The sequence below is a fragment of the Vigna radiata genome, chromosome 3 (genome assembly GCF_000741045.1).
Source record: "Vigna radiata var. radiata cultivar VC1973A chromosome 3, Vradiata_ver6, whole genome shotgun sequence".
NCBI lineage: Eukaryota > Viridiplantae > Streptophyta > Magnoliopsida > Fabales > Fabaceae > Vigna > Vigna radiata.
Genome location: NC_028353.1, coordinates 6,819,022 through 6,831,213, shown reverse-complemented (window position 1 = coordinate 6,831,213; position 12,192 = coordinate 6,819,022). Strand labels below are relative to the sequence as shown.

The following is a 12,192-nucleotide window of genomic DNA, read 5'->3' as shown; positions in this document are numbered from 1 at the left end:
AACAAATAATATATATACAGATATATTTTCGTTTTTTCAGCAAACACATTGTTCGAAAGATAAGCATAATTTTTGAAGAAAACATGGTTAAATGAGAATTTCTGCAAGCGAGTGCTTTGCACACAAGTGATAGTTGTTACGAGGAGAAAATTGGGAAAAGAAAAGCATATGAAAAGAAGATTCGATACGAACAGTAATGTCAAATTGAGACGTAATTATCAGAAAGAAGGAAAAAGTTGATGATGAAATTGGATGTGAAGGATTATAGTAAGTAAAAGAGAGGAGAAAAAATGATGGTGGATTATTATTATAGTAATTTGTTGGTGTGTTGCTTTAGATTTTGTGAATTTTGTAATGCAAGAAAGTTGTAAGATGAGGAGAGGAAAAAGAGGTGGTAGAAGGGTGATTGAAAAGGAAACTGTAAGTCAGAAGTGAACATTAAAATTGACAGAAGAACCACCGGCGGGCGGTGGGTCAGCGTCGCCGTTTTAGGAAGCTTAAAAGTTAAAAACGTAGTCACATAGTGAGGAGTGAGTGACACAGGAGCGTCCAAATTAATTGAACTCTGTTCCTTTCCCACCACACCGACACTTTGCCAGACTCACAATATTCACGTTTCTCCTCGCCTCCTTTTAATTAATAATTATTAATAATAATAATAATATATAAAACATATTCATTAATCATTTGAGATGGAACTATAATAATTAAAAAAAAGAGTTATAGCTTACCTCAAATTGTTGAATAATTACAGTGATAATACTAACAATAATGAAATTAGAAAGTAGTTAGTGAAAGAAAATGAAGGTGAGAGTAGGGTTCCAGCACATGAATTGCCGCGTGGTCCCCACGCACAGGCTGTCAAAGAATAGTATGCTTATGCTATTCTGTAGTGTATGGTAATGGTATGGTATGGTGATTTGAGAGTTCTCATAAGCATTAAGCAAAGGAAGAGGGAAAAGCATTGAAAGCTGAGAGAAAGAGACTGAGCAACTATACCCCAATTCCACGCCTCTTCTTCTCTCTTCTCAGTATCATTTCCCTTTTCCCTACCAAAACAGAGATAAGCAAACACAGTTTCTTTCTTTTCTCTCCCTAACTGAGCGCCATGGATTCTTCTTCCATCTATGGCGTCTCCCACTTACTCACCTTCTTCCTTCTCTTCCTTTTACAGCTATCTTCACTCTCCGCATTCCCTCACAATTCTTCAACCACTCCTCAGATTAACTCCAACTCCATCCTCGTCGCGCTTCTCGATTCCCATTACACCGAACTCGCCGAGCTCGTCGAGAAAGCACTTCTTCTCCAGCAACTTGAAGACGCCGTCGGCAACCACAACATCACCATCTTCGCCCCGCGAAACAAGGCCCTCGAACGCGACCTCGACCCCGAGTTCAAGCGCTTCCTCCTCGAGCCTCGCAATCTTCGCTCCCTTCAGACACTCCTCATGTCCCACATTCTCCCCACGCGAATCTCCTCTCGCCACTGGCCCAACTCCGATCGCCATCACGCCACTCTCGGAAACCACCACCACCTGCATTTAGCCACAAAGCCCTCCGGCCAGATGACCGTCGACGCCGCCGAGATCCTCCGCGCCGACGACGTTGTCCGCCCCGACGGAGTTATCCACGGCATCGAGCGTCTCATAGTCCCCCGATCCGTCCAGGAGGACTTCAACCGCCGCCGCAACCTCGCCGCCATCTCCGCCGTCCTCCCGGAGGGCGCTCCGGAGATCGATCCCCGCACCCACCGCCTCAAGAAGCCCGCCCCAGTCCCCGCCGGCGCCCCTCCCGTTCTCCCAATCTACGACGCCTTGGCGCCAGGACCTTCCATCGCTCCCGCACCGGCGCCGGGACCCGGAGGCCCGAAGCATCACTTCAATGGCGAGCGGCAGGTGAACGACTTCATCCACACGCTCTTGCATTACGGAGGGTACAACGAAATGGCCGATATTCTCGTTAACCTAACGTCTCTGGCCACCGAAATGGGAAGGCTCGTTTCAGAGGGTTACGTCCTTACCGTTTTGGCCCCTAACGACGAAGCCATGGCGAAGTTGACGACGGATCAGTTGAGCGAACCGGGCGCACCGGAGCAGATTATGTACTATCACATTGTTCCCGAGTACCAAACCGAAGAGAGTATGTATAATGCCGTCAGAAGGTTCGGTAAGGTCAGCTACGATACCCTGCGCTTACCCCACAAGGTTCTCGCTCAGGAGTCTGACGGTTCCGTTAAATTCGGTCACGGCGATTCCTCCGCATACTTGTTCGATCCTGATATTTACACCGATGGAAGGATCTCCGTCCAGGGAATCGACGGCGTTCTCATCCCCCCGGAGGAAGAGGAAGAACGCACCCACCGCACCACCCCACTTGTCAAGGTTGCCGCTAAACCAAGAAGAGGTATTTTTTTTTTCTTTTTTTAATTTACTTTAGTTTTGCTTGGTCGAGTTTATTTGTGCTTTTCATTGTAATTATTATTATTGTTATTAGTTGTGAGAGAATAATAGGGATTGACTTGGTTTTAGGTAATGGGTGAGTAGTGTTTGGTTGGAGTGAGTTTAGGGTAAAGGTGTTTGGGTTAAGCACCTTTTGTTCTGTGTTAGCTAGCAATTGGGTTGGGAAGGGAAGGGAAGGAGATCGTGTTTATATTTATGGCATTGCCTTTCTGGAAAGGGCTGGTGTTGAAGTGGAATAATTCACCGGCACCACGTGTGAAGCCATTGTTGTTTTACTTTTCAACAAGGGAGTTTTAGTGGATCGCTTCTACAGTGAGTCTTCTCTTTTTCTATTGATTTATCTTTTGGGAGCTGCCTAACTAGTTATACCAGGTGTTTCTTTCCACTTTTCACGGATGAACTATTTTCATTGAAAATAGAAAATGGAAGAGAAAACCTTTACTATGTATGGATGTGTTTGGTTTTTTAGCATTGAGGTACTTGGGAAATACGAGAGACGGTGACAAAAACGGTTCAGTCTGATAGTCTGTCCCTTTGTCTCGACTAGTCCATGTGATTCATCAATAATAAATCGTATAAAAATAATTGGGTGTGCCAAGCTGTAAGCCACATTCTACTTTCCATATTCATCTCATTATTCTATTCACCCTTCGGTCTATTTTATTTACACTGAATTATAATTCTAGTCAACTAAGGTATTGGTTGGATTCCTTTTTGTTTTTACAATTTAATTGTTTGATACGAATTTAGGTGGGATATAACTAGTTTTCTTTTTATTTGCATGTGAAAAAGTAATGGTTATTGCCTGGCTATTAGTTGACTTAACATTTTATTTTACCTAAACGCATGTGACAGGGAAGTTGATGGAAATGGCATGTAGCATGCTCGGAGCTTTTGGACAAGTATGCCAATGAACTCGTTCTCTCAACTAATCACAAAAGTAATAAAGAGTGGTTGTATGTAAACTCGATGAATGGTAAGTGTTAATATTACCCTTTGATCCGTTTTATTTCCTTGGATAACATGTGGGTGTGTTCTGATTCGGTTTTGTTTGGAATGAATTATGCAGTTGTAGAGTAATCATTTGAATACAAAAGAAAAAAAAGGAAGCATGCTCGGTCTATAATCAGAGAGCGATTACACGGAAGATAACAAAAACAAATTTTCTGTCATTTTGTTTCATACTGTAATTACATACCATTTTTTTATTAAATTTTTATTTTATGTTGATTCTCCGTCTCTATGCGTAAATAACCGACGCCCCTTCTTGGTTGTCTTTTTTTTTGTTTTTTTGTTGTTGATTGTATGTATGTGAATCAAGTCATACATAATCTACTTTATTATTATGATGTCTTCAAAATGATTATGATGATTATTATATTATATTATGGCTTAGAATTTCCAACTAGATTTCTTGAGCAGAGTTTGTAAAGAAAGAAAAAGAAACAAGCAATGAAATGGACCTCTGAACTGAAGTATATTTTTTTGTATTAAAGGAAGAAAGTAAAAGGTTGTGATTGGAAGTGAAGGTGTGGAGGAGGGGGTTTATTAGATGAAAGGTAAGGAAAGAAGTAGGTGAGATTAAATTATTTGGTGAAGAAGAAGACAGAGCAGCTAAAGGTAATGCATTGCTGGTGTCGGTTATTATAATATTCAATAAAACCCTTTCACGGACTCTTAATAAATAAACAAATGTCTCGTTTGTCACTCTCATAACATTATTAATGCTTTTCTATATAGTATTAGAAAATCTAGTCTATTTTTTTCTTTTGAAGAAAACTCTTGCAGTAAAAGATAAAAATGTTCGCTTGGGGTCAAACAAGCATAAAGTAAGGATATATTAGCCCCAAGGAAAGTGTTTGGTTGTAAGGTCCATCCAAATATTTTTTTTTTCTTATTCCTATTCCTCAGTTGTTCTGTTTGGATAATTTGTTATTTAATTGATTGGACGCAGAGAGATATTATAATATTTAGTTAATTTGGATTTAATTAATTAAGTAATTATTACTGTAATAAATATATAGTAAAAGTCTCAACAAATCATTCTTAACCTAAATTTATAGTATTTTTTCATAGACTTTTGATATATGGTTTAATTTTTTTAAACTTGAATTAAGACCCCAAGTGTAAAGGGTTTATTACTGCTCAGATCATCCTTGAACCGTGCTGATGTTCTTCGAATTGTTACATTCGCTTGGTTTGTTCTTGAAAATATGACCATTGGTGATGGAAAGTTGTGTCGTCTTGTTAGTCGTGTTTAGCACTGACACCAAATGCTAAACGTTGTGTGCCATTTGTTTTTGGATGTTACAAGATCTAACGGTTATGAAAGTGTCACATGTCTCTAAAGTTTCTTATAAATATGGACTAGGTGGTCTTTGATGAACGTTTGGCAAGTGTACCATTTTTTAATTGTAGTAACAAAATATCGTTCTCTGGGATTGAATGAGTTAAGTACTAGTTTACTAACTTACTTAATTTTGAGCAATAAAATTTATCAAGTAAAATGATGAAAATGAACAAGTGATGGAATTCAAATGATATAAACAATGTTAGAGAATTGATTTCATACCTTTCCATATAAATTCCTCCCCTTTTAAGTTGGTGTGTCAATTATAATTATCTTTATTAAGAGTTTGTTTACCCTTAATCCTTTAGATAGGAAAACTTATCCATTGAATTTGAACCCCCAATCCCTTAGGTCAATTACACAATCAATAAGATCATGAAGAACAATTATATCTCAATTGCAAACTAACTAATTGTGCCCAATTTTCCAGTTGTGACAACATCTAATCTGTTCTATTTATAAACGCAAGCAATCCCCAATTTCCCAATTGTGAAACTACTTATAGAATAGACATTAGAACATAAATGGAGTACTGAGATAATTAAAATTAACTAAACATCAATTAAAAAGGTTGAGAAATTATAATCCAAAGTACTACATCAATCCTCTCACAAAAGAAAAAGCCAAAGAAGAAGAAGTGTTGTCCGTGAATGTCCATCCCCATTTATGTCTCCATCTTCACGTTTTAAAAATCCCCCATTCTTTTCCACTAATTCCTCCTTTTTAGGAGAGTGGTTACTCCCTCTCAATAACTTCCTTTAATTTCTATTTAATTTTAATCTCTTTAAATCAGTCATAAAAGAGATTAGTATTGGAAAGTTTCACAGCCCATGAAAAATTTCCCAATCTGCATGTGCTCTTCTGTGCTTTAATTATGCAACTCCTGACGTAAATCCGCAGGTTGTGGTAAAAACCACAACTCACTTATGAAACTCTCTGTTTTATCTTCTATTTCCTCGAGCTAACTCCATAGGTCGTGGAAACTTTCACAGCTCAGTTGTTGAACTTTCTGTTTTGCATCTATATTTTGAAGCAAAATCTGTAGGTTGTGGGGCTGTCCACAGCTAGGTTGTGGAACTCTCTGGTCTCATCTTTGTATCTTGTACATCAATTCATCCCAAGTTGTGATTTTTACACTTAGATTCACCAATCTACAAGAAAAACACAAAATCCCAATGTATGATCCGAAGCAAAGATAATGCATGACTAAATCATTCAATTAATGCAATTACATTTTATTTACACATCAGTCTCGCCATTTTCATCGTTTTCACTCAAGCACTTGCTTTCAAATCGTTCAACTTTAAATTATTTTCATTTAAGATAATAATATTTGCCATCGAGATATCTTTGGAAGGCGCCTCTAAGAAGGAATAGAAAATATGCCGATGATACCTTTGCATCACCTTCATCACTCGATTTATCGGAGCATTTTTTAGGTAACGTTATAACACTCATTCAAGTTACCAATAAAGTTTTGATGGAGGACTAGGGTTAAGAGGAGGAGGAGGTCATAAGAGAAAAGAGTAACCACAGGATTGGAAAGATTTGTGTTGACATCAGGGCCAAAAGGGATGAGCTGAATCTCCTAAAGGTCCTCAAATACAATAAGGTTGCATATGAGGTATGCGAATATACTTAATACATAGTAGACCTCTCCAGCTAGACTTTTATTATACAGGATGACATGAATAATGATGTTGTGCATTTTTGAATGTATTGAGGTAACAATCATATGTGTCACAACAACAAGGAGAATTCGTAGTTGGACTTTTTCTTCGTTTACTTCTACTTCTTCGTGGATCTGTTTGTGTGCATACCATTTGAAGACTTCTATGATGCAGCATTGAACATTGCTTCTACTCAAATTCACTTAAATGTTTGGGCGACTATTATGCATGAATTAAAATCTCACTTCTACCCCAACTTTGTTTCTTCATCCTTATGGCACCCGTAGGATGAGTGTTTTTAATGAGGGAGTTCGATCAGAGTCTCTACCAACTCTTCATTTATTGCCATTAATGATGCTACGGGCCGCTACTATTGTTCAGCCCAATAACTAAACACATTTCAATCCAGTGTATCATAATTTTTTACCAGAAAGCAAATTATTTTCCCGAAGGGGTTTTGAAGGGGGTGTAAGAAGCAACAGTCTTTTTTGTCCTGCTGTTACTAATTAATATTTTACACATTTAAAAGATGTATTATTTATCTGTCAAATTTATAAAGAATTTGAACTCAAATTAGGGAGAAAAAGAAAATGAGTTTTGGCAAATGTTTGGAAGGGGATGGAAAAATCTAGTTATAGACAATTTATCAAAAACTTTTTTCTAAAGCCATTATCTATCTAGGTAAATGCAAGAGAAAAATAAAAAGTAATTTTGTTTAAAACTTGTTTTTCTTGAAATTAGTTTATGTATAAACCACATAAAAAATTTCTCCCATTAGGATTTTTTAAGAATGTCTTTTGATTGACATATAAGCTAACTTTAATTTGTAAATATGTTTAATTTATTTTTCTCTTAAAAATATCAATTAAAAAGTTTACCATGCCCGTAGACACCTTACTCTAATCATAAAGTCAACGTGAATCAAATCAATTGTCTCTAGTGCAATGTTTTGTTCTTTCAAAAAAAAAAAAAACTACAACTACTAAAAAATTGTTATACAGAAGAAAGGAATTATTTTTCGAGAGTAATTTTTCAATTGAAGAATAAGAGACAATTTTATCTGTTAAATACCCTAATGACTTGCTGAAGAATGAATTATTAAGGCATTTTAATGTAAATGACAAAAAGAGCAACTCTTATTTGGAATAATACTCGTTTATGATGAACATGAAGCAACCTCGGTATTCACAATGATAACGAAATAATTAACAACATAGAACTCTAATCTTACATAATTATAAAGTCCGATGATATAAATCTACACTCCAACAATAACCTCATACGACAAAAGCTCCGTCGTAGTAGAATTTAGAAGCAGTGCAGTATTTGATGCATGACCTGGTTCACATTGTTGTAACTCCATGTCATTTTTGCATTCAGAATTGTTGTTATCTGGAACTTGGAATTCTTTGTTTTCTATGGTTACATTTTCCTCAGACTTCAGCTTGGAGTGGTTTTTTGGGATTTGTTTCTTTGAAATCACATCCTTATGACCCTTACCCTTGTTTGAGTCATTCTGCTGTTGTTTCCCACGCGGACTTGAGCTACACTTATCTTCTACTGAATTGTTGTTCATTGTAGGTTCCTTGTGCCTTCCAAGCTTTGGGGATTTTGGGCGTGTTGTTGGTATCTATCACCAAAGAAAGGTTAAGGATAAAAGACAGATAGATCATTGATTATGAATGTAGGAAAACATTGCATAATCCCAATTGGAAGTTAAGTTTAGATTAGTTACCTTCTTAAGCTCAACTTTTGGAGGTGGTTCCTTGTAGAAATTTGGCATTGGAGTGGCTTTGAATGTCAGGCTCTTCCTCAATAGTTTGATCTCTGCCTCTTGGTTTTCCTGGGGGAAATTCAGAACAAAACATGGAGAGGAGACTTTTAGTGAAAACCTAAACCACAATTTGCATGTTAAATTATTGTGATGATATATACCTTTGATTTTGCTTGTAGGTTAGTTTTCTCTGCTTCCTTGGCTAGAGTTTTTTCCTCCAACTTTGAGAAAAACTGAGTACAAAGGCATAAATTAGGATGAACATCTGGTTCTGGCGTTGCTAATATAATATCAACAGGGTGCAAGGTTTAAGCAAAACTACCTCCTTTCGCTTTTCAGCTCTTTCTTCCAATCGAAAGGAAAATCCAACTCCACTGCTTCTCAGACGAGGAGTAGCACTTCTGACAACACATGTATACAAAGTTTTCACAACATTTTAGCTAAAGTAGAAGAAAAAAGGAAGCCAGTTTAGAATTGAGAGATCTCAAATCCTATAAGAAATAGAAGAGAAAGGATGACAGTATGTCCTAAGAGTTAAAGGTTATAAATCATACGAAGTCGCGGAATGGCAATCATCATCATCTTTATTTGGTTTTCCAGACTTTGCCCTGTTTGACACATGATCAACAAGTCTGCAATAATGTAAAAACCATAACGTGATAATTTCACGATTCCATTCAGCAATCTTCTGAACATAAATTTTCCAAAACACATGCACAAGAATTGAGTTACCTCAAACTGAAAGAAAAATGTATAGAAGGATTTAGTAAATATTGAGATTGGTTGCTACTTACAAAGATGTCTCAGAAACTTGGCTCTTGGTGGCTGGAGTAACTGTAGTAGTCCTTCCAAACTGTTAAACAGAACTAAAGTGAGGAACATAGAAAGCAATGATAAGAGGCAACGGAGTTATGCAAAGGAATTGAAAATGTGTACCGCAGAGCGTTTCAAAGCCAGTGAGTTTGTGGAGTTGTTTAAATGACGAACGTTTGTCTTCAGAATATAGCCATCAATGTTTTTGTGCATAGCATCTTCTCGAGATGATCTGGGTGGGAAAGAAATGCTTTGGGAAAGTGAAGGCCTTTGTTTTTGAGGTATTGAACTCAGACCCTTCAAATGATATTTGGCATATTTGTTGCTCTTGGAAGCAACACTTGCTCTCCCACCAGTTTCCTAACCACGTTAACTTAATTACTGTGCATTCCGCAGGTAGTTTAGTTTAAACAAACAATAATTCAGATACGTTGTGTATGAATATGATACCTTAGTGACACCTTTTGAATTTTTATTTGCAGCAGAAATGGTCTGAATTTCTTCATCTTCTTTCTTTATATTGTCCACCTTGGTTGTTACTCCGATGACACGTTTCTCTTCCTCCACAGCAAGCCCGTAATCAGATTCCATTGTGGTGTTAACAATTAGAGAGAAAAAGAAGAGGTTTTAAATAAAGGGTGTGAGGAATTTGAAAATGAGAAAAAATGGAAGAGCTTTCAAGGAAGGGGATAGACAGATTAATAAGAACTGCCACAACTCAGTAACTGTCACTGCAAGCAAACTTGTTTTCTTCTATTGTTTAACTGTCACTCCTCTTTCCTTCTTTCTTAATCACCTCAATTCTAATAGGAAAATGGCAGAGACAAATGTACGTGGCTGTCTGTCCCCAAAATGCTGACCAAGTTGACCTCATTTACAATCAATACCATCATGCTATTTTTTACCTATTGGGATTCATCAAACACATAATTCCAACCTACACGATGATAGAAAAGGGCAGAAAAGTAATTTGGAAGGACTGAGAACATGGGAATTGTGACAAGTGAGTGTTTTAGGATGACATGGCAGGAGGAACCAACATGACTGGTGGCACGTTAGGCCAACCTTGACAAGTACCCCACCACCTCCCACCAACCGCGCGTGAGCTGTCACAACGTGCATTCTTCCCTTTCTCTCATACACTAATTTTATTTCTATATATTCTTACAATTATATTCTAACAGTGTAATAACAAAATAATCTTACTTAACGTAACAATAAAATATAAATTCAAAAACTAAAATAAAGAATAGAACCTCTGCTAAAGACTCTTTCTTTGACTCTCTTCAATATTCATAGTGTTGATTTTTTTCAGTAAACGACTTTTCCATTCTTAATCTTTGTAAGAACTGCAAGCTTCTGAAGAAAATTATAATCTTTTTGTTACTTCATCATGTAACGTAACATCATTTTGTGAAAGATCATATATTTACGTTTTTTCTACATTAGCAATTTGGTGTGTGGAACAAAGAAGACTGACATTGTTAAATAATAGTCAATTAAAAATGTTTATATATTGTTTGACTATCAGCTAAAATAATATCACATCATTTAAAATAATTATACATAACATATTTTTATTATATTAATTGAAAGACACTAAAATCCTTTCTTTGAGAGCACCAAAATATCGCCCTAAATATTAATCAATTACTTTTTTTTTTTCCTTATCTTCGAAATTGTTTGATGTAAATGTTAATATAAATTTTGTGATGATTACGAGTTTTCATCATGATTTTGGAGCGAAAGACAAAGTAACAGTCGAATGACATCTCCTTAGCCGGCCTTCATGTGATCGTGTCGTGATTTGCACTTGGTGGGGTCACACGTCCAAGTAACTACTCAATACAACATACAAATAATAATGTAAAAAAAAATAAAAATCAGTTCATATATTTAAATTATAATACATCGAATCTAATATTAAATTAATTTATAGAATGTATTAAATTAGTGCATGTTTGATTATATTAAACTTTAAGTCTTCTTTCGCTATGAGAATTTGGCTGGAGGTGGTACGTTGCTTTCTAGACAAGAACAAATCTAGCCACCTCCTTCTAGAGTTACACTTATATCCTGTCTAAGAAAGGAATGTCATAACAATATTTATTAAAAACTATGGTAAAATGTATCAAGGAAATACAGTAAAACACGATGATAATATATTTTACAGACGTATTTGAGAAAATTATTTAATATTCTAAATGCACCGCTTACGTTTTTAAAAGTTTATACGATTTTCTCACATCTATTTTTTTGTATTTATCACATTACTCATTTCATAATATTTATGTTGTATTATGCAATGTGCTTAACTCAATTAAACCCTGCGAGCCATTTGTGTGAGTGGAGCGTCCGCTCCACGCGCAAACGTGTCACTATGGTTTGCATGGCTCCGACAGGTGGACCTCCATTCATTGAATCTCTAGGCAACATCCACGTGCCCTAACCCTTGGACTCATTTTATGATATGTTATTTTTTTTTAATTATTATTATTATTATTATATTAAAAGAAAAGAGGAGAGGAAAAAAAAGGGTGTTCTTGATTAGGTGAAGTTACTTTGATAGTTAACTATGAAAGTAACAGCTGTAGTGACAACATTCCTCATACATCTGATTGGACTGTGAAATATTTGACCAGGTGATAGACAACAGTCACCAAATCCATTAAACACTGGAAGACAGAATGGGCTACTTTGAACAGAATACAGAATAATAATCTTCACCTAATTAACTTAATCAATTTGATGATTAATTAAACAGCCAAATCCCACTCGTTGATATGCCAGAACTTAACTTCTGGATAATGAAATGGTTTATGCACTATCATTAAAACCATTTCATTATCCACATTATTTCTCTCATTATATAATTGAAACCACCGTAATTGAAAGGATTTGGGTGTGTGTTCTGAAATAATTTTGCAATTACTGAAGGACAAAAAGAGAGAAAGAGAGAGAGAGAGACAGAAAGAGACAAGAGGCAATGATAACTTAAAGAACAGCATATAGCCACCCATATGCATACCCCAACACATTCAGAGACCCTAATTAAAGCTACTGACTCCAGTTCAGACCATCTTACATTGTCCACGTCAAAATGCTTCACCAATACTTGAAAGCAAAC

The 12,192-nt window shown here is 36.3% G+C and overlaps 2 protein-coding genes across 5 annotated transcripts; one reads left to right on the top strand and one right to left on the bottom strand.

Moving 5' to 3' along the window:
- The first annotated feature begins 919 nt into the window (after positions 1–919).
- Positions 920–3,841, top strand: LOC106757850 (fasciclin-like arabinogalactan protein 16). The gene is made up of 3 exons (XM_014640681.2): positions 920–2,402; positions 3,314–3,434; positions 3,528–3,841. Exons 1-2 carry the CDS (start codon positions 1,109–1,111, stop codon positions 3,370–3,372), a joined length of 1,353 nt encoding a protein of 450 aa, XP_014496167.1. The 5' UTR covers positions 920–1,108; the 3' UTR covers positions 3,373–3,434; positions 3,528–3,841.
- Positions 3,842–7,607: 3,766 nt separating this feature from the next.
- On the bottom strand, positions 7,608–9,855 carry LOC106757196 (protein WVD2-like 4). 4 transcript variants are annotated; one of them, XM_014639814.2, is made up of 8 exons: positions 9,516–9,855; positions 9,189–9,425; positions 9,047–9,105; positions 8,807–8,860; positions 8,575–8,653; positions 8,414–8,485; positions 8,214–8,321; positions 7,608–8,108 (listed from the first exon to the last, which is right to left on the bottom strand). In XM_014639814.2, exons 1-8 carry the CDS (start codon positions 9,654–9,656, stop codon positions 7,737–7,739), a joined length of 1,122 nt encoding a protein of 373 aa, XP_014495300.1. In that variant the 5' UTR covers positions 9,657–9,855; the 3' UTR covers positions 7,608–7,736. The 4 variants fall into 4 exon arrangements, with proteins under 4 accessions (XP_014495300.1, XP_022635020.1, XP_014495299.1 ...); XM_022779299.1 differs by having other exon boundaries at positions 8,575–8,650; XM_014639813.2 differs by having other exon boundaries at positions 8,807–8,884; positions 9,516–9,854.
- Positions 9,856–12,192: the final 2,337 nt, after the last annotated feature.